The 26,265-nt window shown below is 37.5% G+C and overlaps 1 protein-coding gene across 2 annotated transcripts; it reads right to left on the bottom strand.

The window, feature by feature from the left end:
• Window positions 1-4,984: 4,984 nt before the first annotated feature.
• On the bottom strand, window positions 4,985-26,265 carry LOC139935767 (sodium- and chloride-dependent glycine transporter 1-like). Of its 2 annotated transcripts, none has more exons than XM_071930341.1 (13): window positions 26,130-26,265; window positions 19,812-19,998; window positions 18,467-18,598; window positions 17,738-17,960; window positions 15,805-15,937; window positions 15,156-15,290; window positions 14,334-14,437; window positions 13,840-13,964; window positions 13,037-13,152; window positions 12,222-12,353; window positions 10,204-10,404; window positions 8,754-8,933; window positions 4,985-7,484 (listed from the first exon to the last, which is right to left on the bottom strand). In XM_071930341.1, the coding sequence occupies exons 1-13, from the start codon at window positions 26,136-26,138 to the stop codon at window positions 7,230-7,232; spliced, it is 1,932 nt and encodes a 643-aa protein (XP_071786442.1). In that variant the 5' UTR covers window positions 26,139-26,265; the 3' UTR covers window positions 4,985-7,229. The 2 variants fall into 2 exon arrangements, with proteins under 2 accessions (XP_071786442.1, XP_071786443.1); XM_071930342.1 differs by lacking the exon at window positions 26,130-26,265 and adding an exon at window positions 20,358-20,513.

Genomic DNA, 26,265 nt, shown 5'->3' on the forward strand with positions numbered 1-26,265 from the left:
ATTATTTTTTGCTGTAGTGTGTTTTTGTTAAAGTATTTTTATGTTAAGTGTATTGCCTAATACATTTTCGGATAAATAGAAAATAATAAATAAATCAACTATTAAACCAAAATTGGACTAGAAGTATGTTTGCTTCCCTATACCGAAGAAATGAATGAAACAGAACTGCTCATAATAATGTCTAAAATAATGTCAAATAAATAAATCACCAGGTGTAAATTGACACTGCTACTGTAACTTCATCTGTAATTGCTCACTATCTTGGGGTCATGTTTGTTAACACTATGTGCATGTAAAGAACTTATGTCAATCTGTCTTGTACCATATGAAAAGTCTGCCTCTATCCTTATACACGTACATGCTTTCATCACATCCAGGCTTGATAATGGAAACGCATTGCTTTATGGTTTTAACAAGAATCTTATCACAAATCTTCATGTCCGAGCCACAACGTCTCTTAACATTTTCAAAACATTGCTAAACCCACCTACATGCATTCAAAATTTCTTATGATTGACTTTTTTTTTTGCCAACACGTTTATGTATTTTATCTTTTTTTAATTCATTGTTCTCTTATATCTTTCTTAGCTGCGTAATTTGAGTTCTTTTTTTAGTTACTCTCTCTGTCTCCGTTTTTTCTTTTTTTTTTTCCTCGAATAAAGTTTAGTCTTAAATAGATGGCGCTTTGTAACTTTCAATTATTATTATTATTAGTATTATGTCACCACTCACTGACCAATGAAACCAGTGATCTACTGCATTTTTTTGCAGATTTAAGAACCCAAAACAAATTGATATTGATAAAACTTACCTCTAGTGTAGCCAAAGCTTTCTCAGTCAATGTGCCATGCTGACAATTTCTCACCGTATAAATACAGTGTACGTCTTACCTTGTATCACCCATGGCTCTGTGCATAAACTCACTGACTGGCTACAGTCGATGTGTCGTCCCTGTCATGTGGAGCAGCTCCATCAGAATCCTGGAAAAAGAGAAGAAGATTGATGATGAAACCGCCTTCACAATGTTTAATTCTGCATCAGAGAAAAAACATTTTGGTTTAACAATGTACTGTGTTTTACTTTAGCACTGTATACTCAGTCCCACCTACCTACATGGTCTCACCATGGAGGATAGATTTCTTCCTCCATGGTCCCACCATCTTGCAGGAAATACTGTATAAGGGCCTTGAGCGTTAGTGAGTGATGGATGTACACTATGTAAAAGAAGCCAATACTATTCTTATTACTACTACTTTCCCGAGTTCTGTTATCATCGGTGTAAGGATAAAACCAAAGTTAACAATTTCATAGTTGTTAAATTTACATTTGGGATAAAAAACTGCTGCGCTACCGAGCAATATCGGTGGTCTAGTGGGGTGATCTGGAATGGTGATCCCTGACACAAGAACAAAGGCACGGTATTGACTAGCCACCTTGTTGGGCTGTTATGGCTCTCTTTGGAAATCATTCTTTTTTGTAATTGGCAACTTAAAAAAGACCAACCAATAGAAAGCCATACAACAGCCCCAACAAGGTGAGGCTCTCAACGACCATCGGGACGCTCAAGATGAGTGAAGCTTGTGCAACGAGTTGATGGTAAAACATGGACAACAGTTTAAAAAATGACCTCAGACTTTGAGATCAGGTTTGTGTTTTTTGTGTGTGTTATATCTTTGTCCAAGCTTAAAGGAACACGTTGCCTTGGATCGGTCGAGTTGGTCTTTGAAAAGCGTTGTAACCGTTTTTTATAAAATGCATATGGGTAGAAAGATGTTGTAAAAGTAGAATACAATGATCCACACAAACATGCCTCGAAATGGCATGGTTTTCCTTTTACCTCGTCGACTAACACGTCGGCCATTTATGGGGGTAAAAATTTTGACTCCCATAAATGGCCGACCGTGTAAGTTCGCACAGTAGAAGGAAAACCACGCAATTTCGAGGCAAACTTGTGTGGATCATTGTATTCTACTTTTAAAACATCTTTCCAACCATATGCATTATATACAAAACGGTTACAAACGCTTTTGTTTTGACCAAGGCAGCGATCCAAGGCAACGTGTTCCTTTAAAGTCAACCTTGGTGCTAAATAACACAGGGTGGTTTTGCAATAATACTTGCTCACACCATGGGTCACACCACCATAAAGCAAGGTCCTTGTTCTACGGTAACACACACCAACTTCCACTGACCAATTCATCAGAAAACAAAAACTGTACCCCCTGCCTCCAAACACCAAGTCCCAACTTGAAGGATTTAGGTAATTTTTGTAACACAAAACATAATAAATGAGTAAAATATTGTCAAAAACTATGTATAAATACATGCTCAAATAATTTTTGTGACTTGTTAATTACAGGTACTCATTTCTCGAAAACTACAGCACCTTGACAGCAAATAATATTTCAAGGGAGGCTTTCTTCCATCACAATAAACTGAATGTTAGAGTGACGGGGTCACGTTTGCTTTGACCTCATAAAACCAAAGGTAAACCGTATCAGGTTTAACTCGGTGCTGTCTGAATGCAAGGGTTTTTTATTTTTATGACCACTCCCTGTTGCTCCTAGAAGTTGAACCAGTTGGGGTCTAACTTTGTCTGAACATACCCATAGAACTATTGGTAGTAACACAGCATGTAGTTGCGATAACGTAACCCTCCTGCCGACGGCGGTGCCGGAGGCTGCGCCGTCGGCAGGAGGGTTACGTTATCGCAACTACACAGTATGGAGGAATAATTGTGTCCTTATTCCTCCATGGGTGCAGTCACTAGTTAATTAACAGGCTCGCTCCACTATTGTTCTGGGCAGTAACATAGTTTTCCTTTCACTTTTGTGCCAGTATTTGTAGTTTGCCATTTTTCTAAGTTTTCCTTGCTACTTGTCCATTCACTTTAGGTCAGACACCACCGGTTTTCCCAATTTCCTGTTCAGTTACTGTATATTGTTGAGTTTATTCTTACATAAGTATTTTCTTTCTTGGTCCTTCTTTATACCAACCCCTACTCTAGCTCTACACAATCGTTTATTTATTTGTTGTAATTTTTTTTTTCAGTTTGTTTGTCCGTCTTTCTGTCCTGTGAGGCATCCCTCCTTAAGAGCTGCTTTTCAGGATTTGTCCCATATCACTTCCTCCTGATAAGTTCTTGTTATCCCTTGTGTTTGCCTCTTTTGCTAATAGTTTCCCTTCATGATATAGTTATCCATTTCCTGCATGGGGGCTGTATTATTTTTCGTCTTTCTGTGAAATATGTAATTGGGAAGTTGTATGATCATGTATGAATGATTTCCTTTCTTCCCCTGCACCTTACGGCTCTTATTGAAATGTTATGCCACGCTGCACTACTTCATTGAAACTACAAGGGTCCTCAGGGGAGCCTTAAAGTTTCTAGGGAAAAGTCTCCGTATGGCGCCACCACTTTTTCATTTGATATGAAATAATATAGTATCTAATTTACGTCATTGAGATATCCCTTTTTGTAAAAATGAGTGAAAAAGTGGTGGCGCCATACGGAAAGTTATCCGTTTCTAGAAGTAACGCTGCCCCATCCAAGATTTTGTTCAGCAAGCGTACAACCGTTCTCTACGTGTGGTGCTAGTTCTTGGGTTTGAGTAGGGCTCTGAAGCTAGTTGTTCATCGCAGCACTGATTTCTGCACGAATCCCATGTTTATATTGTACACACTAAGGTCAACGATGTACTTGCCTTCTTTCTTCATCAGCTTCAGCACATTTTCCATTCGTACTCTCTCTCTCCTCACTCAAACAAGTAGCAAACAAGCTCAGTCCTGTTTCCATCCGACGTCGTCGGTCGAAAGGAGTGAATTCTGGCATCTTTCTGGAGAGGTTCACTTCACTCCATGCGACAAACCGAAACTGTTCGAAGAGGGAGAAACTTCATATCGGTGTTTTAATCCGCATCCGGTGTCATGTTACAAGCTCAGTCCTGTTTCCATCCGACGCGCCCGGGCGGAATGGGTAGCTCGCACACACGACCACGTGTTAATGCAATATCCGGAAGAAGGCGTGGCTTCAAAATCGACTCCCAAATGTGTTGTAGGGGTGGGGGGGGGGACTTCAATGTAAACAACAAGCGACGATGCAATAACTTTCCGAGTCAGAGCTGAGTTTTCACATGGTTTTCAATGTGATTTCCACGGCTCTTAAAACCTGTGAAAAAATTGCACGGTACATTTAGTGCCGCATGCCGAAAGGATTAGAATGATTTCGTTTTCAGCCTTTGAGAAAACGCCACCATGTTCATATTTGTTTGCTGAGTCTATGATGTGCAGACAAGTTGTTGTGAAAAAGTTCTTAAGATTAGATAATTACCCATACAGGTATTGACATGCATTTTACCGGGTTTCATCTGCTGGGTTTTCCCTGCCAATTTCAGCACAAATCCCTTCATTTTAACACTAATTCCATTTCGTTTGTAAATGTTCGTTCCGTTATCAACAGTCAATCAAAAGGATAATTCAATTTCATTTGGCCGCAAAGATTCACTCAATTTCTTAAAGGCATGACAGTTGAAAAAGAATGTTTAGAACGACTGAAACGAATCTGATTGAGAAAAACGAATTCATGTTTGATGCAACAAAACGCCATAGCTAAAAAGAAAATCTCGTTTGAGTGGGTATCATCTTATCATGGAGCAGTAATTTAAAGGGCAAGATGCGCGTGTTGGAGTATACCACTCATCTTGTATACCGCCCTCTAGTGACAAAATACTAAAGGATTACTTAGAATTAACATGACCCAAAGAATTCTAAATCAAGTAGTCACCGTCTCTTTACTATAAGTCTCAATTGTGAACTCATAACACCGTGAACTTGATTGCGTAATTGAATAATTTGTTTCTGAAATTGGCAAAAAAAAAAAACAACATATTATTGGCCCACAGTTACCAACACTTCAAAACCAATCAAAGCAAACACCTGTATATCACATTTTTTCAAACTGTCATAATATGACTTTATTTTTGCTCTATCAAAGACAATGACTTTAATCCTCTTTGTCATTAATAACAAGTCAATAGTAAACACATGTTACATCTTGGATAATAAAATATTCTTTAAAAAATATGAACACCTTTTTGTAAGTAAATTTTGTGCGCATGAACTTCCACAAATTAAACTTAACCCTTTTTTTTAGTAGATGTACTACAGCTTCTATTAAGTCATTCTCAGATAAGAAACGCACTCTCCAGTAACACAATTCCTAGTCACAATCATACATCTTGACTAAATAACCACTCTGCACCAATTTCATATGCTATTAATGAGAATGCTGTTGAATTTGCTTTTTGTATAGAAGTGTAATTTTCATATTTTAAACAAACAAACAAACCAACAAACAAACAAACAAACAAACAAAGGAACGAACAAACCGAACAAACGAACGAACGAACGAACGAACGAACGAACGAACGAACGAACGAACGAACGAACGAACGAACGAACGAACGAACGAACGAACGAACGAACGAACGAACGAACGAACGAACGAACGAACGAACGAACGAACGAACGTACGAACGAACGAACGAACGAACGAACGAACGAACGAACGAACGAACGAACGAACGAACGAACGAACGAACAAACAAACAAACAAACAAACATACAAACAAACAAACAAATAAACACTCAAATAACAAACATCCAAATATTCAAACCTTTCAAAATTTATACATAGTGCAAACAAACTAACTTTACATTTTAAGTTTAAAACAAGAAGCGGATGATCATTGAAGTTGATGCAACAGCAATTATCACCCCTAGATAAAAAACAAATAAGAAGTCACTCACTTTAAGATACAGTCATCCTTAAAGGCACTGGACATTATTGGTAAATACTCCAAATAATTATTAGCATGAAAACTTACTTGATAACAAGCAGTGGAGAGATCTGATAGTACACACAATAAAAGACTTCAAGCCCGAAGTCTTTTCTTATGCATCTGAACGAAGCACACAAAGTTGTGTTCTTTCTTTCATTGTTCTGTTTCAACATCGAGACCAATTGAGTCTCCAAATTTTCCCAGATTTCTTTATGTGGGATACAACAAATGAGAATACTGGTCTTTGACAACTAACAAACGTGTACAGTGACTTTAAGATAAATGGGCACTGATTATCAGTCAATCATCCACCTGCAACCTATACAAACTTTTTTGGGGGTTTTCTGGTAAAATTCAAGGATTCAAAGAACATAATCACTCGCAATACGCCCCTACACCAGTGTAATTTAAGAGTTGACCCGAGAGGGCGCTGTTCGTGACGTCAATCGAGGCAGACTTTGCCTGTAATGCGTAGAGTAAACACAATTGCAAAGTACATGTACGGACCAAGTCGTGAGTTTGTACGTTTAAAAAAAAAAAGATTTTTTTTTTTTTTCCTGGCAATGCCGACCAGGTGTATTGCTGCTGGATGCAAAAAAAAACTTTTCGAAACGTACCAACTCACGACTTGGACGTACATGAACTTTGCACGTGTGTTTACTATACGCATTGCAGGCAAAGTACCCTCGATTGATGTCACAAAAGGGGTAGGCGGAGTCAGCCCCCCAAACAACTTTATATATTTTTTAAACATATAAATCGTGACAAACAATTACTTAAAAAATTGATTTATTGTTTGTCAGCTTATACTCGTATGTTTGAAAGAAAAAAAATTCTATTTCCAGGTGACTTTAAGGTATGGTTGACACTAACTGAGTGCACTGTGTGGTTTGGGTGTATATACAGACAAATTTACCCAAACCTAAGGGTGTCGTTGGTATTGTGTCCACCATATCTCAGACTGACTCATTGGTATCACTTCCTACATTAAAGACACTGGACACCTTTGGTAATTGCCAAAGAACACTCGGTGCATCTCAACATCACAACAGCACAAAATAACAATCCTGTGAAAATTTGAACTCGACTGGTTGTCAAGGTTGCGAGATAATAATGGAAGAAAAAAGACCCTTGTCACAAGAAGTTGTGTGCGTTCAGATGCTTGATTTCAGGACCTCAAAATCTAATTCTGAGGTCTCGAAATCAAATTCAAATATTTTAGTGAAAAATTACTTCTTTCTCGAAAACTACGTTACTTCAGAGGGAGCCGTTTCTCACTTTTTTTTATATACTATCAACAGCTCTCCATCGTTTGGTACCAAGTAAGTGTATATGCTAACGATTATTTTGAGCAATAGTGTCCAGTGCCTGTAAGCCAACACCATCCCATGTCTAATGCTTGTCTACATCCACGTCCACCACCTCATTGATGTAGTAATTTGGTGTATCCGAGTTATACGGGTTCATGTTGGAAGACGATACCAGAGCCACACCGGGTTCACTGTGACCTCCGTACCCTTTGGAGGTCAGCTCAATCTCTGGTGGGGGCAGGCCATCGGCTGGGATAGGTTGGTAGCCCGCCTCGATGCGATTCTTGTTCAGGGCAGGTCCCCAGTCCCAGGTTGGGCGAAGAAGGATCTGAAGACGCTGGATATATTAAGTGGGGAAAAAAGACATGCAGTTAACAGGTCTGTATACGTTTGGTCATGGCACTTGAAAACTAAATGCAAATAAAAACCTATATCTGGGGATTTGAGGCATTGCATGGTCAGAGTTTTCACTATACTGGTTTGCGGTAACACCATGTGTGTATCTACTTGCCAGATAGAGTTTGTTCTTTAGAGAACTGTCTTGCTATAATAAAATTCTACTACTGCAGAAAAGATTTCAGGAGACTTCGCAGCTCTGAAGAGAACTGTCCTGCTTCTATCTGGGCGGAAGGTAGAAATTGGCTGGGACTACTTACAGGGACCAATTTCATAAAGCCTGTAAGCACACAAACTTGCTTAGCATGAAACTTCTTTCTTAATAAAAACAGGATTACCAACCAAATTTTCACGTGATTTTTTTAGGATAAGCAAACAACAGCTGAATGCCAGTAACAAGCAATAGGCAACAAATTGAAATTTGGTTGGTAATCATGTTTTTATCAAGGAAGAAATTTCATGCAAAGCAAACTTTTGTGCTTACATGCTTTGTGAAATGAGGTCCAGACGCCTACTGTACTTACAGGTGCCTTTGAATGTTTTTCGGTAAATTGGTACGTCATTGCAATAACGATTTATGACCATTTAAGGTTTTAATTATTTCAGCTCATTCAATTGGAATCAGTGTCATAGAGTTTATTATTTTATTTTTTTACATTCTGCATGTCTGTTGTGTTGTGTTGTTGTTCAAATTCTCTTCCTTCCTCCGTGTTCAAATTTGGTTCTAAAACATCCAACATTTTTTTTATAAAGTCCTGAGGACACAATGTTCAACTATGTAAAACAAACTTTAACACATTGTTTGCCTCAACATTATTGGAAAACATAGTTGACAATTACAAAACATTACTGGCAATTATATATCACAATCTCACCTGGGCTTGTACATACCATAAAACAACTCAACTCAAAGATTGAAACTTACAACAAAAACTTTAACATTCTACTGAACGGTGGACCGACGACAGGCAGAAATTGGTATTACATAGGTTCGTACTTGCTTCGCAGTTTGCTAATAAAGGAGGGAAGAGTAATTATCAAATTTATGAACCATAAAGCCTGGTGCATACTTCCTGCGAAGCGAATTTTGGTGACGCAACAATCGGTACACGCTCCATTTCCCTTTGTGACGCAATGAAATTCGCATCGCACGAAGCATTTGCAGGAAGTATGAACCGCGGGCTGAATAATGCAAGAAAAAAACACTCACAGTTAGGAATGTTGTGCTTGTATCGTCGGCTCTGAAGAAGAAAGCAAACACAGCGTATCCAGGGATGACGACAAACGACAGCAGTGTCAGTGCCCAGCCAATGGCCTGAGCCCATGTATCAAACTCCTCCCCACCATAGCCAGACGGGGCGTAGAATACAAAGCTTGCAACAACTATTGCCTGTTTTGGTAAATACAGAATGAAAGATGATAGAATTAACCAGAGATGAAATAGCAGTAGCCTATCTAACTTCAATTCCAACAGAATTGTCCATAAATATTATATTTTTTATATTGGTATTATATACAAAGCTTATAAGTGTTACAACAATATGTATTAAATACAAAGCTGGCAACAACTTTTGCCTGTTCCTGTTATGGTAAACAAAAAATGAAAGATGAAAGAATTAACCACAGATGAAATAGCAGTAGCCTATAATTCCATCACAATATTGTCCGTAAGTATTATTGTCAATAAGTATATTTTTTGAAAGCGTCAATCCATTTCAAGTCGTCTAAAGCTGAAAAGAGTGCTTAACATTGTTCTGAGCAGGAAGCCAGTATGTGTGACATGGTGACAAATATGAGTTAGTTTGGTTGATAACTTTATTTTGATATGTTGAGCCTTGTTGGCTATCATTATAAACCAGTCAAACTTTATTATTATATATCTCTGGTAACAAAACCAAGGGTGTCTCATGAGTGAATTTGTGGCTCGCAAACCTGAGGAAACCTGTAAACAAGGGTGCTTGATGTGAACCAGAAACACTGGGGTTAACGTTCACTACCAATACTAGTACACAGTACTTATGTTCCATCCAAAAGACAAAGCAAAAATGGTAACCAAGAATCTGCGGATCAGAAACACCAGGGCCCAATTTCATTAAGCTGTTCAGCAGAATCTTCAATCTTCAGAAATAGTACTGCATGAAAACGACTTGGAAGGCTTTTTAAACACACAGTTTACAAAATACTGTTTGACAAGATTCTTTGATAAGCAAAAGTTGAGTGTTTTTCTTTGCTTATTATTATTATTATTATTATTATTTATTCGACCTCAACAGTACAGAAAATACAAACAAGGCAACAATGTAAGGGAAAAAACCTCATAACAGAAACGACAACGCTACAGAACATTATGAGTAAACAAAATAGACAAATAAGTGAAAAATAAATAAATAAGTTAATTAATTTAACAACAATCAGTCAATCAATAAATAATTCAAAAAATAATTAAGTGAATAAATAAACAATTAAAAAAGTAAGTAAACAAACACGCGAGAAATAAAATAAAATAAGTAAAATGATTTAGCAATTTTTTCATGCTTATTTTTTACAGGCTTTATGATATTGGGCCCAGAACTTGAATCCAGTGCTCCCACTCGGCCACACAGAGGCCTCGAGACAAAGATCCGCGCCTGAATTTATTTTGTCATCCATGGCAAACTTACCACCATTGCAAGTGGAGAAATCACAGACCAGCACGCCTTCCAGTAGATATTGGGTCGTGATCCGATCATGGATTCGATGTCGTTGCCGAAGCGAGTCAGTCCGTATACATAGCAGATAACAGTGCAATAACACACCGCAATGAACATCAAGGAAAATCCCCCAGCGTAGTCGTTCATTATGGTTAGTGCATACAAGCCGCCCTGAAAAGCAGTGGGAACAGAAATGATGTAAGAGATGTAAAATTTGTATCGGGGATAAAGAATATTAATTGGTTTTTACCCAAAAACCGATGTGTCTTAGCACTGTATACTCAGTACTTTCCCAAGTCCTGTGAAAAAAACATCACAGGCATGTAACTCGGGTGGGATTCGAACCCACGACCCTTGCAATTCTAGAGCAGTGTCTTACCAACTAGACTACCGAGGTTGCCCGGTAGCTAGAGGCAGTTCGAATCCTTTGTTTGGCAGCGGGTACCACAACGATGTGCTTAAGTGATGTGCATAAGTAGCAGATAAATGAAGACTTTCTTGGTAAAGAAAAAAACATCACATGAGATTGTGGTTCTGAAAAGAACAGGGCCCAATTTCATAGAGGTGCAAAGCACAGAAATTTGTTTAGCATAAAATTTCTTCCTTGATAAAAACAAGATTACTAACCAAATTTCCACATGCTTTTTAGAATAAGCAAACAACAGCTGAATACCAGTAACAAGCATTATGCAACACATGGACATTTGAAAGATAATCCTTTTTTTATCAAAGAAGAAATTTCATGCTTAGCAAATGTTTGTGCTTAGCAGCTATATGAAATGGGGCCCTGGTGGTTGAAAAGCAATGGTGGCTCTGAAAAGAACCAGTTTTGAAACAACTTCTTTATATGACTGTCATACGCATAGGGAAAAATAACTGGTGGCTCTGAAAAGAACCAGCTTCCCATCAACTTCTCGATACTTTGATCAGTAAGTTTCGTTTGTCATCCGGAAAAAGCATTGGTGGCTCTGAAAAGAACCAGCTTCCCATCAACTTCTCGATATTTTGATCAGTAAGTTTTGTCTGTCATCCGGAAAAAGCACTGGTGGCTCTGAAAAGAACTGGTTTTGAAACAAATTCTCAACATTTTTTATCAGTAAGTTTTGTCTGTCATCCGGAAAAAGCACTGGTGGCTCTGAAAAGAACTGGTTTTGAAACAACTTCTCGATATTTTGATTAGTAAGTTGTGATTGTCATCAGGAAAAATCACTGGTGGCTCTGAAAAGAACCAGTTTTGAAACAACTTCTCGATATTTTGATTAGTAAGTTGTGATTGTCATCAGGAAAAAGCACTGGTGGCTTTGAAAAGAACTGGCTTTGAAACAAATTCTCGACATTTTTTATCAGTAAGTTTTGTCCGTCATCCGGAAAAAGCACTGGTGGCTCTGAAAAGAACTGGTTTTGAAACAAATTCATGAATTTTTTTATCAGTAAGTTTCGACTGTCATCCGGAAAAAGCATTGGTGGCTCTGAAAAGAACTGGCTTTGAAACAAATTCTCAACACTTTCGATCAGTTAGTTTCGACTGTCATCCGGAAAAGAACAAGCTTTGAAACAACTTCTCGATATCTTGATATATAAGTTTCGATTGTCATCCAGATTTTTTTTGATGGTTTTGAAAAGAACCGGTGTGGCAGGAGATTCTGTCCCTCGGAGATTCGATCCCCCCATATGGCGAACTGTGTACAAACTTCTTCTGATAGCACCCTCATTTGAATCATCCTCTTCCAACCCCTATTAATTTCCCATATGTGGGGACAGAATGGAAAGTTTCCTTATGGTGCCACCACTTTTTCAATCGATATGAAACAATATAGTAGCAAATTTACCTCAATGAGATATCCCCTTTTGTAAAAATGAGTGAGCAAGTGCCATACGGAAAGTTATCCGACAGAATCTTCCTGGGACAATGTCTTCAAAACAACATTTCGATCAGTTTAAGTTTCAGTTGTCATCCAGAGAAAGAAGAATGTATGTTGAAACCTCACCTGAGTAACCATTGGAATCCCGCAGAGGAATCCTACGGAGCAGCCAGCTAGAGTTACAAGCCATTTATAACGCTTCAATCTCGGTGGCATCTCGTCCACTATTGCAGTCAGTACTGTTTCCATCATGGCAAACTAGGACAAAAAAAAATTATAAAAAAAAAAAAAAAAAATTCTCAACATGTAAATTTTCCTTTAACCTGAAGGTTCAGTCTGCTGATAAAAATAGTTTTCATGGCTCTGCTTACTGTAAGCACAGAATTCCGTGCTTACGGCAAGCGTCTTTCACGTGTTAGCAGCGAATTTGCGCGTGCATACTCCGCGCTACTAGGGATTCTACAAATTGGGCCCTGCAAACTACACAGGGAGGGGGGGGGGGAGGATAACAAGTTACAAAGAAACCTTGAAAACTTCATGTCCTTCATCACAGTTCTGGAGATTCGCAGTTAAATCCAACAAACATGTATACAATAATTCCTTGCTCTCTGCATAAACCAATACCTGATGTCCTTATTCTTTCGGACAAGGACAGGTGACCAGTCTAATAAAAGGTCTTCAATGTCTTGAGTGAGGTTGCTGTGTTAACATTGTGATGTCATATGCACTGGGGTTAAATGGTTTCAATTAATATACGTGTAGGTTTGGCCTAATTTTATAATTATTTGTTTCGTGACTTAGTTGGGGAATATAGGCCTTTAAGTTTTTGTTTTCTTGTAATGCTTTTCATTTTGCTGTTAAGCGCTTTGAGGAATGCCAATTCATATTGCGCTATATAAATACTGTTTTATTATTATTATTATTATTTTATACTATTTTACCATACTGTCCAGACCGAGCAGAAACAACATGAAGAAGAAAAGGAATGCCCAGACCTGAGGCACCGGAGTCATCTTGGCTAGGGCCTCGGGGTAGACAATGAAAACCAAGCCTGGGCCTAGAGAGAAATGATAAAGGTAGTGCATATAAATACAAAAAACACAAAACTTAGTCCTTCAGAACAAGAAAGTTATAGGTCCACCTTTGGGTTAGACTTGGTTCCAAGTCTTTGATCGTGGCTTTTAGTCGTCTTGATAGCCGCTACAAACAGCGCCCTCTTGTAATCAACCTCCGTCAATAGTCTGAGTTAGGGCACGTGATAGCTAATAATGTGGGGGGGGGGGGGTTTGTGGCTGAGATGCAGAAGAATAACCGTGATCTAAGACTTGAAATCAAGTCTACCTTTAGGTTTTGTTGATGGTTCAGGGAAAAAACACCTGTTATACATTTAAGCTTGTCATGTACAATAAGAAGAATTGATAAACCGAATAAATGATTACATAGATTAAAAAAGAAGTCCCATTTTATATCAAATTTAGTGCGTTAACCAATAGTCATACAAATTAATTTTCAAGCCGAGAAATTGTTTATAGCACATGTTTAATTGTTGCTTTAATAAAAAGCTTTATAGTACTAGCTCTATTCTGTGTAATCTTGCCAAAGCAGGCAATCCGATGTAAGTTTATTGGTGGGTCTTTGTCCGAAGTTGAAATAACATGTTAGTCTTGCTTAGAAAGAAAATAGTGTGCCATCCCTGTAGGCCTAATTAATGAAAACAATAATAATATGAAAAATGTATACATACCACTAACGGCAACATCCGCAATACTCCGGTCGCTACTCTCAGCCATGAAGCCAAGAGTAGAAAACACAACAAAGCCAGCCAGGATACTGGTGCCACAGTTACAGACCGACACAAGTATGGCATCCCTGAAATGAAAAGCGAGTTTTCCTTTTTGAAGTCACATCAAACAAAAGTATGGTATCACTGAAAGGACAACAAAGTTTTCTTTAAAAAGTTACATCAAAACAAAAGTATGGTTTCACTAAAAGGGACAAAAGATTTTCTTTAAAAAGTTACATCAAAACAAAAGTATGGTATTCCTAAAACTAAAGGAAGTTTTCGATAAAAAAGTTACACCAAAACAAAAGTATGGTATCACTGAAAGGACAAGAGATTTTCTTTTAAAAGTTACACCAAAACAAAAGTATGATATCACTGAAACGAAAAGGGAGTTTCTTTAAAAAAAAGTTACATCACAATTCCAAACACAAGTATTATATCAAAAATGTCTTCACCTTTGGACGTTGTTATGAAACTTGTTGAAGCTGGCCATAGTAGTCAGAGACCCAAAGGAGATACCCAGGGAGTAAAAGATCTGGTTGGCTGCATCTCTCCACGGCTGGAGGACGAGATATAGAAGAAAGAACACGTTCATTATTAAAGGAACATAACAGAATGAGGAAAAAGACTTGTCTAAGATTTACATAAAACTTGCACGATCTAATGATGATGACAGTAGAAAACATCCCCTGAAATATTGTGGTCTGAAATGTCATATTTGATGAGAAAAAATCGATGAAATGCAAAATGTGAAATTGGTTTTTCACTATTTTCTAGTGACCCAGATGGTCGATTGATTTGTTAGCAAATTTTCACTATTTGGGGTAAACTTGATGTTATTTTTAAAATGATAAAACTGTACTGTCATTCTTTATAAAATATTTTTGCGAGAGCAAAGTAAGAATTGGGTGCACAAACCCAGCCCAAGGAGGGGATAGAAGTCTATATCCCTTGTTGCTCCAACCCGGCTGAAAAAGGGAAGGGATAGACTGTTTAAATCCTTTGCTGCTCAGTTACAACAAGTGAAAAAGAGGAGGGGATTGTTATTTTGTTATCCCTTGAAACTCACACACGTTCGATAAATTGCTAACAAACGAGTGGAATTTATAAATTTTGAAAATATTAGCCTTGAAAAAATTGATTGATTTGTAAAAGAAAAATGTAAGTAATTCTTTAAGCAGTTTAAGAAATACCTTTGTAGAATAAAAATAGTCTTACAATTTTTTATTTAAAAAAAATTATTATTCAAGTAAATCATGTAGATCCATGCAAACTACCTTGACATCTAAAAGGCGCTCAAACTTTGGTTCAATGTAGTACTGGACTCCGCCACCTGCCCCTGGTAAAGTCGCACTCCTCACCAGTAAGATCAACAAGACAACATAGGGGAACACCGCAGTAAAATACACAACCTGGGTTTTAAATGAAAACATAAAAGGTTTCCAAGATCATTTTCAAGAAACAACAACAAATGTTTTACTTTCATGTATTGTGATAAAAGGATTTTGACTTTACAGCTGGAACTGTCGCTCAAATCCAATTTTAAGGCACGCAAATATTTATTATTGCTATTTTATTTGACCTTGACCAATAAAGTACTAAAACAAAAATGTTAAGCAGAAAATACTGCTTCGAAAATAATAACAATAAAGTGGAGCACCAGTTGGACAAAGTAAACTTTTGGTTGGTAACCAGTTTTTCGTTAAGCAAGATTTTTCTGTGCTTAGCACGTTTAAATGCTACCATGCTTTAGGAAATTGGACCATGAAAGTTTTACCCACTTTATTTACCAACGATTTTTAGACAGTCCTTTTTCAAAGTATTGCGTGTGCTCAGACCTACTGAGCATGTCATGCATGCTCAGAGCCGCCAAATGGACTGTTATGTCTGCTGCCACCAGCGCTCAAAAGTCTCATATTGATTTACCTTTCCAGATGATTTAATCCCTTTACAGAGACACAGGAACACGATTAACCAAGCCAGGGCAAGACATCCAAGCAACTCTAATCGAATACTGCCCATGTTTCCGATTCCCTCTGTTAACTGATGCACATGACGGCTGTGAAGGAAACAGTATAATGATTTGGGGTTAAACAAAGAATATTGACTAGAAGGTGATTTGAACCAACGACCTCCGGATCCAAATGCTGGCTCTCTACCAACCAAGTTATTTGGCCCTATGGTTTGGAAGTGTAAAACAGAAGCCATTTACTGGTCCCAATTTCATAGAGGTGCTAAGCACAGAGATTTGCTTAGCATGACATTTCATTCTTGATAAAAACAGGATTACCAACCAAATTTTCATTTTTTTTGCATATTTTGTTTGCATATTGCTTGTTACTGGTATTCATCTATTGTTTGCTTGTCATGTGGAGATTTGGTTGGTAATCCTGTTTTTATGAAGGCAAAAATGTCATGCTAAGCAAATTTCTTGTACTTAGCAGCTCTATGAAATTGGGCCTTGCTGTGTAGCCCTGCTGTGTAGCCAAACAAATAGTTAGTGGCCCGACGTTGCGGTTCTAGCACTGGGCCCTTCTCATCCAAAGCAACAGTCTTTATTCTTTGAGAAAGACTCTGCTAGGGTTGAACCGTCAAGCCATTGACTATTTTTGGCACAAACCAGTTTTTAAAGCCACTGTACACGTTTGGTAATTGTCAAAGACCAGTGTTCTCACTTGGTGTATCCCATCATAACCATAAAATAACAAGCCTGTGAAAATTTGGGCTCAATTGGTCATCAAAGTTGCGAGAAAATGATGAAAGAAAAAACACCCTTGTTGGATGAATTTGTGTGCTTTCAGATAGGAATAAAAGACTTTAAGCTAGAAGTCTTTTATTATTTTAGTGAGAAATTACCTCTTTCTCAAAAACTACGTTACTTCAAAGGGAGTCGCTTCCTACAATATTTTATACTATCAACAGCTCTCCAATGCTCATTACCAAGTAAGTTTTTAAGTTAATATTTGTTTTGAGTTATTACCAAACATGTACCTTCCCTTTTTAAACTATCTTTAAAAAGAAATTTGCTTACATTTTCCAGCGCCGTAATATTGAGAGAGCTACCACAACTTGCAACTTAAAGCCACTATCAGTCTTATACAATAGGGTACCGGAATAGGAATCGCATTGAATTGTGCTGCATTTTGACAAAAAAATGGAATCCCCAAATTTTTAAACCAGATCAAAAGGCTTCAGGAATTTTTCTCCATTATTTATGCAACTTTCTTGACCAATTGAGAAAAAATTTCCACATGTTATTGTAATGCATAATGTTGAGATACACCAAGTGAGGATACTGGACTCTGACAATTATCAAAACTATACCCTGCCTTTAATTGAAAGTGAAATTAAACAAAATGAGAAAAATACATTTAAACCTACTGCCAATATTTGTTACTAGTTTTGTTGTTAAGTACCTAAGTGGCCTTTGACAATCACCAAAAGTACAACCCTGTCCTTTTATTCAAAGTGAAAAAGATTATTTTTTTTTTGGCCTACTGCCAATAGCTGCTTTTGTGACAATTGCCAAAAGTACAACCCTGTACTGTGACAATTATCAAAAGTATACCCTGCTTTTAATTCAAGATGAACATACAAATTGAAAAAAAATATTTGTTTGACCTACTGCCAATATTCATGACTGGGTCTTGTTAAGTTAACTTTGACAATCACCAAAAGTACAACCCTGTTCTTCAATTGAAGATGAATAAACAAATTCAACAAAAAATATAATTTGATGTACTGCCAATATTCGTTACTAGGTGTGATTAAGTTAACTTTGACAGTCACCAAAAGTACAACCCTGTCCTGTAAGAAAATAAGTGAATTGAAAAAATGAAATAAAAAAATGTTTGCGTACTGCCAATATTCGTCACTAGGTCTTGTTAAGTTAACAGTCTCCTCCTTTGTGTAGTTCATTGAATCATTGAAGCAGTTTGCAGTGTTCCATTCATTATCACAGGTGGACCAAGGCAAGGGGCCTGTGGTACAGGAGCGAATCAGGTAATAGATCGCCCACGCTATGATGACGTTGTAGTAGACGGCGACCAGAGCTGCAATTATGATCATACCTATGCCAACACCTGTTAGGGGTAACACAAAGAAGACAAGGTTTACACCTTTGAACCGTGCCAGCAGGGCCCAATTTCACACAAATCCTTGCTTAGTAACATCAAATTACGGCAAAGACTCCACTCAATTGTTATGCTAAGTAAACAACAGCTAAATACCAGTCACAAGCAATGTATATGGCTTGGAATTTTGGCCAATAACATGTGTAAAATAAGCAAGCTACTTTCGTGCTTAAGCAATTTTCTTGCTTAGGAAGCTCCATGAGATCTGGCCCAGGCCTGTAACCTGGGGCAGGTGCCTGGATTACAGCACCTCAGCAAGTAAGATTTTAAGGCAAGCTTCCCACCATCATTATCTTCTTGTAAATCTGTGGACATTGTGTTTTGTGTCCTACAAAAATTACTGAAACCCTTTAAATGTCAGGGTTGTATTGTAACGTCCAGAATGGACACTTGCACACCTGTTAATTGAAAATCGTAACATATTCAAAAAAACAAAAAAACAAAACAAGACTCACCTGTGAACAAGGGACTGATCTTCCATACGGCAACAGCTCCCAAACTGGCAAACTGGCCAAATGCCATCTCCAAGTAGAAAAGAGGCAGCCCAGCAACGATTAACATGATGATATATGGAAAGAGGAAGGCTCCTAAATGGCGGGGAAAAAAGAAGTTTAAAACAAAATTACAACAGCTTCGTTGGCCCTTTTGAGGTTTGACACTAGCTATTGGATTGGAGTGCACTGTTTGGTTTGGGTGTATACAGACAAATTTACCCAAACCCAACAGTATCACATGAATGTGTTCACCATATATCAAAATAGCTTATTCCACGAACTAAATGTCATTGGAACTCCTTGCCTTGTGCATGTTTCACAACCATACTCCATTTTTTATAAGGTTAGGTTTATCAATTATTAACTTGTTTTTCTAAACACATTCTAAGTGAAATGGTTCTCAAAATATTTTATCAAAAGCCACTGTACTTCTAATGAATCTAGTTTTTATTTCCATTCTTGTTAAGAGTAATGACCAAATGCACAGCAAGCTGGTAACTTAAAGGCAGTGGACACTATTGGTAGTTACTCAAAATAATTATCATCATAAATCCTTTCTTGATTACGAGTAATGTGGAGAGGTTGATAGTATAAAACATTGTGAGAAACGGCTCCCTCTGAAGTGATGTAGTTTTCGAGAAAGAAGTAATTTTCCACGCATTTGATTTCGAGACCTCAAGTTTAGAATTTGAGGTCTCAAAATCAAGCATCAGAAAGCACACAACTTCGTGTGACAAGGGTGTTTTTTCTTTCATTATTATCTCGCAAATTCGATGACCGATTGAGCTCAAATTTTCACAGGTTTGTTATTTTAAGCATATGTTGAGATACACCAACTGTGAAGGCTAGTCTTTGACAATTACCAATAGTGTCCACTGCCTTTAACTATAATACTTGTCTATTGAATGGTGTATATATGTTATCTTTCTTTAATCATTGCGACTGATGGATCCTTTCAAGTATAAACAGTATTTTATATATTCTAGTCTACTTGGTAAGACACTGCTCTAGAAATTGCAAAGGTCGTGGGTTCGAATCCCACTTGAGTAATATGCCAGTGAAAAAATGTTGTCACAGAGCTTAGGAAAGTACTGAGTGTACACTGCTTACACACATCAGTGTATATGGGTATAAAACCAAAATTAATAATTATTCTTTATCCCTGATGCAAATTATTGACGTGAACAATAACAAAAAACTTATGATTCTAATTCCAATTCAAAGTTTCCTTCTGTTAATTTTTTTTTCAGATTCAGTACTATAATTAGGTCTACCAAGAAAATCATCATTATTTTGGGAAACTCACCACCTCCGTTTTCATAGCAAAGATAGGGGAATCTCCAGACGTTTCCAAGACCTACAGCAAACCCAATACAAGACAGGATGAAGTCGATTTGGCTCCCCCATGTCTCTCGTTTAGCATCATCATCCCCGTTGTAATCCAAACTCTCTGTGTCCTTGCCACCTTTGCCGTGTGCCTCGATGGCCTTTTTCTGTTCAAGAAAAAAATATATTGATAGTTTGACTTTTACAATTTAAAGCCATTGGACCCTTCGGTACAGTAAAAAATAGTTCACAGATTTAGAAATAATTTACATGGTTTAGAGAAGGTAATGGTGAAAGACTTCTCTTGAAATATAAGTCCATGAAATGCTTTACTTTTTGAGAAAACAGTAAAACAAAACGAGAATTACGGATTTATTTTAAACACATGTCATGACACGGCGAAACGCGCGGAAACAAGAGTGGGGTTTCCCGTTATTTTCTCCCGACTCCGATGACCGATTGAGCCTAAATTTTCACAGGTTTGTGTTTTATATATAAGTTGTGATACAGGAAGTGTTTGCAGTACCCACTGCTAAAACATTATGATTCGAACTTCCTCTAGCCACCGAGCAATCTTGGTAGTCTAGTTAGTGTGACCCTGCACTAGAATTGCAAAGGTCGTGGGTTCAAATCCCATCCGAGTAAATATGCCTGTGGGCTCGGGTACGTGCTGAGTAAGTGCTGAGTGCTCGGTGTATATGGGTAAAAAAAAACCAAAAAAAAAAAACCATATATTCTTTGTCCCTGATGCAAACTTAACATAATTATATTAAATGTCTATCAAATAGTTTGCCTTATGTTGTCAAAGAAATTGTGTAGATTTTGTTTTAGAGACACTGGACACTATCGGTAATTATCAAGGACCAGTATTCTCATCACTGCTGTATCTTAACATATTAAGCATAAAATAACAAATCTGTGAAAATTTGAGCTCAATGGGTCATCAAATTTTTAAAGAAAATAATGAACCCTTCTTGTGTGCTTTCAGATGCAAAACAAAAAGCTTAAGCTGAGGTATTTTATTATTTGTGTGAAAAATAACATCTTTCTCAAAAACTATGTTACTTCAGAGGAATACGTTTCTCACAATGTTTAATACAATCAACAGCTCTCCCTTGCTAGTTACCAAGTAAGTTTTTATGCTAACAATTATTTGGAGAAATTACCAACAGTGTCCAGGCAATGTGTTAAAACTGTTTCAGATCCAGTTTTGATCGTCAAATTATGCCTCTTTTAAAAAAAAAAGGAAATTCACACTTGACTCACACCCAATGTACACACACACGGCTTATGACCGCTCAGATAACAAGTGTTTACTCACAAACAAACAAAACACAACCAATTGACATCCAAGATAAATTTGTATTTTGTGTTAGCTTTAGCTGAACAAACGAAGGGGACATTTTTATAACGGTCAAATTCAGCCGAATCTATTCTTTTTAAACTGCCGTTAAATGGAAAATCCATAAAGGCAGTGCAGTGTCTCTGCGGCCGGACTTTGTGTGTACAGAGTCAGGCCGTGGGTATCGCCGTATCCATCCGTTTTACCTAAATTCAATACTTTTAAAGGGACACACCGGCTCACCGTTTACGCAATTTAGGGGTGTAGAATCATAAATAATGTTTTTATAGATGGTTGCTGTAAAAACAGTCATCAAAATGTCACGTATTTAGCGAAAAATGATTTTAAAAAACCAAAGCGGTCATATAACAAGCTTCCATTACACGGACTATTTGAATGTGAATCTTACGTTAGATTTTTTTACCATTATTTAAATTTTGTAGCGATAATTTGAATACATGATCTTTTTCGTCAATTATTCGTAAATAATTTTGTAAAAAAAAGATTTAAATTTGGTTAAGTAAGTTACTTTTAGACGGCTGAAAGTAAAACTAGCCCGGAAGGTCACGTGATTGTTTGTACCACTTTTTGGTAAGAACAATCACGCGACCTGCGTTTTTGTCTTAAAATGGTCAAAAACGGCTAAATTTGATGTTTTTTTAGGACTGTTCTTCTTCATTCCTGGAAGACCGTTGAAGTCATATGTTAGTCTATTTTGTAGCCCAAATAGCCCAATTCGGCCGGTGTGTCCCTTTAATGACAATAAACCAGAACTGACAGCTTTGTGTCTGAAATGCTGTTAAAGAGAAAATTGTATCCATCCATTCCAAATAATTGCGTTCATTTTCAAATTAACTTTTATTATTTTAAGGTTTGTTCTTATCTTAAAAAACAAACAAAACATATGGGTTCTAATCCCGGCGGACTGGCCGATCGCTTTTCTCAAGTTCATTCGTGTTTTATCTGTTGAACAGAGTTCGGATTTTTGGTTTTTTAATTTTTTTTTGAGAATCGAACAAGAACAACATAAAGGGAAGGCGAGAAAGGAGTTTCCCATCAAACCCTAATCTGATATAATAGGGACTGAATAAACAATCCACAAGGTGTCCCAGTCGGGATTCAAACCGATGGCCTGATGAGAGGCAAGCTAACGAACCAACCTAACCAACCCGTTTTGGGCCTCCATATTACTTCAATCATGCAACAGTAAATCCGATTTTAATGTCATTTTCAACTCAAATGATAAACTTTAGTCAAATGTTACTTCGAAACTGAAAAGTGGATAGCGCAATGTAAAAATAATATATGCAACGGTCCTTCGAAGGAGGCTTCAAATTCAGATTATCCGTTCAGCTGAAAGATATGTAATAACTATATGCTGGACCCTTGGGGGAGGGGGGGGGGGGTCGAATACAACAACGAACTAAGCCACTGAAAAACAGTTTTCAGTGTGAATAAAACCAAATTACTGTTTGAAACCCGTTTGCGTGACAATAACGATCTACATGTACACGTCAATGCAGCACAACTCTCAGCAACAAATCTACACACTTCGGTTTGACTATGTTCACTCAGTGTCCATTCTGTCCATTTTCTGAGTCTATTTGTTCACCTGTTTTGCGCCTTTTCATATGTTTTTTGTATGTTCCCTTTGTGCTTATCTCCCCACCATGGCGTGACCATGGCGTGACTTTCTGAAATATAATTTCGTTGATCGAGCGATGTCGAACAGTGGGAATTTTTTTGACAAAGATCGATCGAGCGCACGATCATTTGGTGGATTTCCTTTTAAATACAACTTTTTGTCTACGAAAACGTATGGCATTTATAAATGGTATACAAAACTGGTAGCTATTACCTTTATTTTGATTTATACAAAAACCAATTACACTTTTAACGTGAGGTTGCCTCTGAAAATACAAACAAAAATTTGTTTGTATGGTAACGTTGAACATTGCGGGCTCCAGACAGAACCTTGTAAAAGTGTTTAGGGAATAAGACATAATATGGCAAACTCACGAAAGAAAAACAAACGCTGTTCTTGCGACACTATTGCATTTTTCGCGACCACAGCTGTGACAATCTGTGCCCAATTTCATGGCCTCTGCTTACCGCCGAACTCGCTTACAATAACCATTCCCCGCTTACTGTGCAACAACCGAATTTCTGCGCTAGCTATAAGCGAAGAATATACCTTAATCATAGTAAAGGTGAGTTTGCACGCTCACAAGCAAAATTTCTCCGCTAACCCGTGAAATACGCCTGACAAAGCGCAGAATTCCCTGCTTTCTTAAGCGCCGATTTTTGCTGACGATAAGCAGAGCCATGAAATAGACCCTTCCCATGAAATATGTAAATTGTACATAGCGCGTGCGCACTAACGTTTTGGTTAGCAAAATGGGGGAAAATCGCGCTGTTTTGTGCACAGCTAATGGGTGCGTGACGCAGACGCGATTGCACGTCTGCTTATTGGCCAACCAACGGGGTATGTACGCATGCGTGAATGTAATAAGCATATTTCATGGGAAGGGTCCATTGGGCCACTCCTTACGTCTCTAATATAGACCGAGCAAGTCTCGGGCGTATTCGAACTTCCGGGACTAAGCAGGCTCCAACCACAATGAGTTTTTCGAGTGCGCAATTTAATTTAATTAAATGTTACTGAATTTAATTTAATCGCTTCTTCAACCTTGGCTATATAGTTTGACTATGTTTTTCGTTTGAAGAATTGTGTATAAATAAAATTGAGAAAGAACATTTTATTTTAATAAAAAAAATACAGTTTTCAAATATTAACCACAATGGCCGGAGGTCATTGGTTCAACTCCTGCTCTGAACAATTGTCTCTTCGTTCAACCCCAAATAAAATAAAAAACAAATACAGTCTTCGTTTGATTTGTTTTCTCGCTTTCGAAACACGGCAGTCTCCGTCGGTTATTTTGAAATCGGACTGCACTTTTTTGTTCGGTAAGGCGTAGTCTTAAGTCGGAGCTGAAACCAAAGTCTTGCACGTTTTCGACAAGGCCCATCAATGAGAGCATATAATATTCCTCACATGATGCCCTGTGGGGGTAAGTTGGTGTGAAAATGATCTGCCAACTACTGGCATAGAAAACAGATCTCGAACCATTCAAAGTAATTTAAAGTACAAATAAATGCAGATTTTGTTCAGTTGTCAGGAAACAATAGTAATTTATATCATTGCAGTAAACACAGCCTTTGGAGTGGCTGGTTTCTGTTACAGAGCAGGTTTACGCCAATAAGTGAATTGTAGACACTTTGGCACCATTGTCTTTTCAAATTGATTGCACGACTACACGCTCTCTCATGAAACGGGTTTAAATCAATGTTAACTCCCATATTTCCAAAACGTAATTATCCAATGAACATTTTTGAAACTAGGTAGTGTAAAGTGGTATCAATAACACTACAATGTTCACAGTCATTATGTACCCTCACTTTGGGTGGGAACGCATGGTGAGGAAACAATGTTGCTAACTATGCAAGATCAAGCGAACTATTCGGATTTAAAAAAGAAAATCTAAGTTACTTATTGACTATAGTGCAGTAGCGACTGATGGCAGTCCTTTGCAAATCGTTGGTGTGTAACATTAACAATAAACATTTTCTTAAATGCACAACAAAATAAATACCAACATTTGTTTTATGAAAAAAAATTCAAATTATGGTGTATACTACCCAACTGTATTTTTCTAAGTTGTTGGTATATAGCCAACGTTTCTTGTTGACACGAGTATGACAACCTTGCATTGTTGACGTTGAATGCAAACCGACACACCTTTGTGGGGTGTTTTCTCAAGCCAGCTAACTACAGCATAGACCTATGGGACCAAAAAACTCACCAGAAAAAGAAAAACAAGTTATGCGTTTGCTTTATATATTATGTTGTTGTAACCGGATAAAAGGGAATAGGGTCTTTGATGACGTAGGGTCTCGCGTTCGAGAATACCAAGTCCCAAAATGATCACAACCCCGAATAATTCCAAACGTCGTCTTCTCCACGTTTTTGTCAACTTGTGTAACCTTCACAGTTTTCATATAATATATAAATGCACATTTCCTTTTCGAATAAGAAAAACTAACAAACATGCGCAAAACCCGAAACAAAACTTAAAGACACTGGACACTATTGGTAATTGTCAAAGACCAGTCTTCTCTCTTGGTGTATCTCAACATGTACATAAAATAACAAACCTGTGAATTTGAGCTCAATCGGTCGTTGAAGTTGCGAGATAAATTAATAAAAGAAACAACACCCTTGTCACACGAAGTTGTGTGCTTTCAGATGCTTGATTTCGAAACCTCAAATTCTAAACTTGAGGTCTCGAAATCAAATTCGTGGAAAATTACTTCTTTCTTGAAAACTACGTCACTTCAGAGGGAGCCGTTTCTCACAATGTTTTATACCATCAACCTCTCCCCATTACTCGTTACCAAGTCAGGTTTTATGATAATAATTATTTTGAGTAATTACCAATAGTGTCCACTGCCTTTAACCTGTACATTTTAACATTGGAGTAATTTGGTTATTAATGTAAAATAATTTTAAACCAAATACCAAGCTATAGGATGGCGTATAGTGATCTGCAGGAGACATTCGTAGAAAATTTTTAGAACATTTTGTGAAACAAAAAGATGTGTTGTAAATGTATCATATAAAGTGTTCTTCGTAACGTTCTTCGTATTCTTCATAATGGCAAACAAACGAACAAACAACCAAAGGAACAAAAAAGGGAAATCACCATCACTCCGGGATCTTCTTCATCAAAGCTAAAAGTAAAACAATTTGGCATGTCACTCATTTAGAGACAAATCTCTAAAAATCTGTCTGTATTAAACCTTTACAAAAGATAGTTAAACCATTAAAACGGCTGCCAGATTTTAATCAGCATAACTCCAAATCAAGAAACAAAAAAAAACACACAATGCACTTACCTCATCCATGGTGTCGCTAATAACTGTCTTACAGTAACACAGGTCTATAAGCAATTAAAATCACGACCACTACCCTCGAGCAAGTTTGGCCTTATGAAATCAAGTAGTGACACACACACGCGTCTTCATTGCGCAG

The sequence above is a fragment of the Asterias amurensis genome, chromosome 4 (assembly GCF_032118995.1).
Source record: "Asterias amurensis chromosome 4, ASM3211899v1".
Lineage (NCBI taxonomy): Eukaryota > Metazoa > Echinodermata > Asteroidea > Forcipulatida > Asteriidae > Asterias > Asterias amurensis.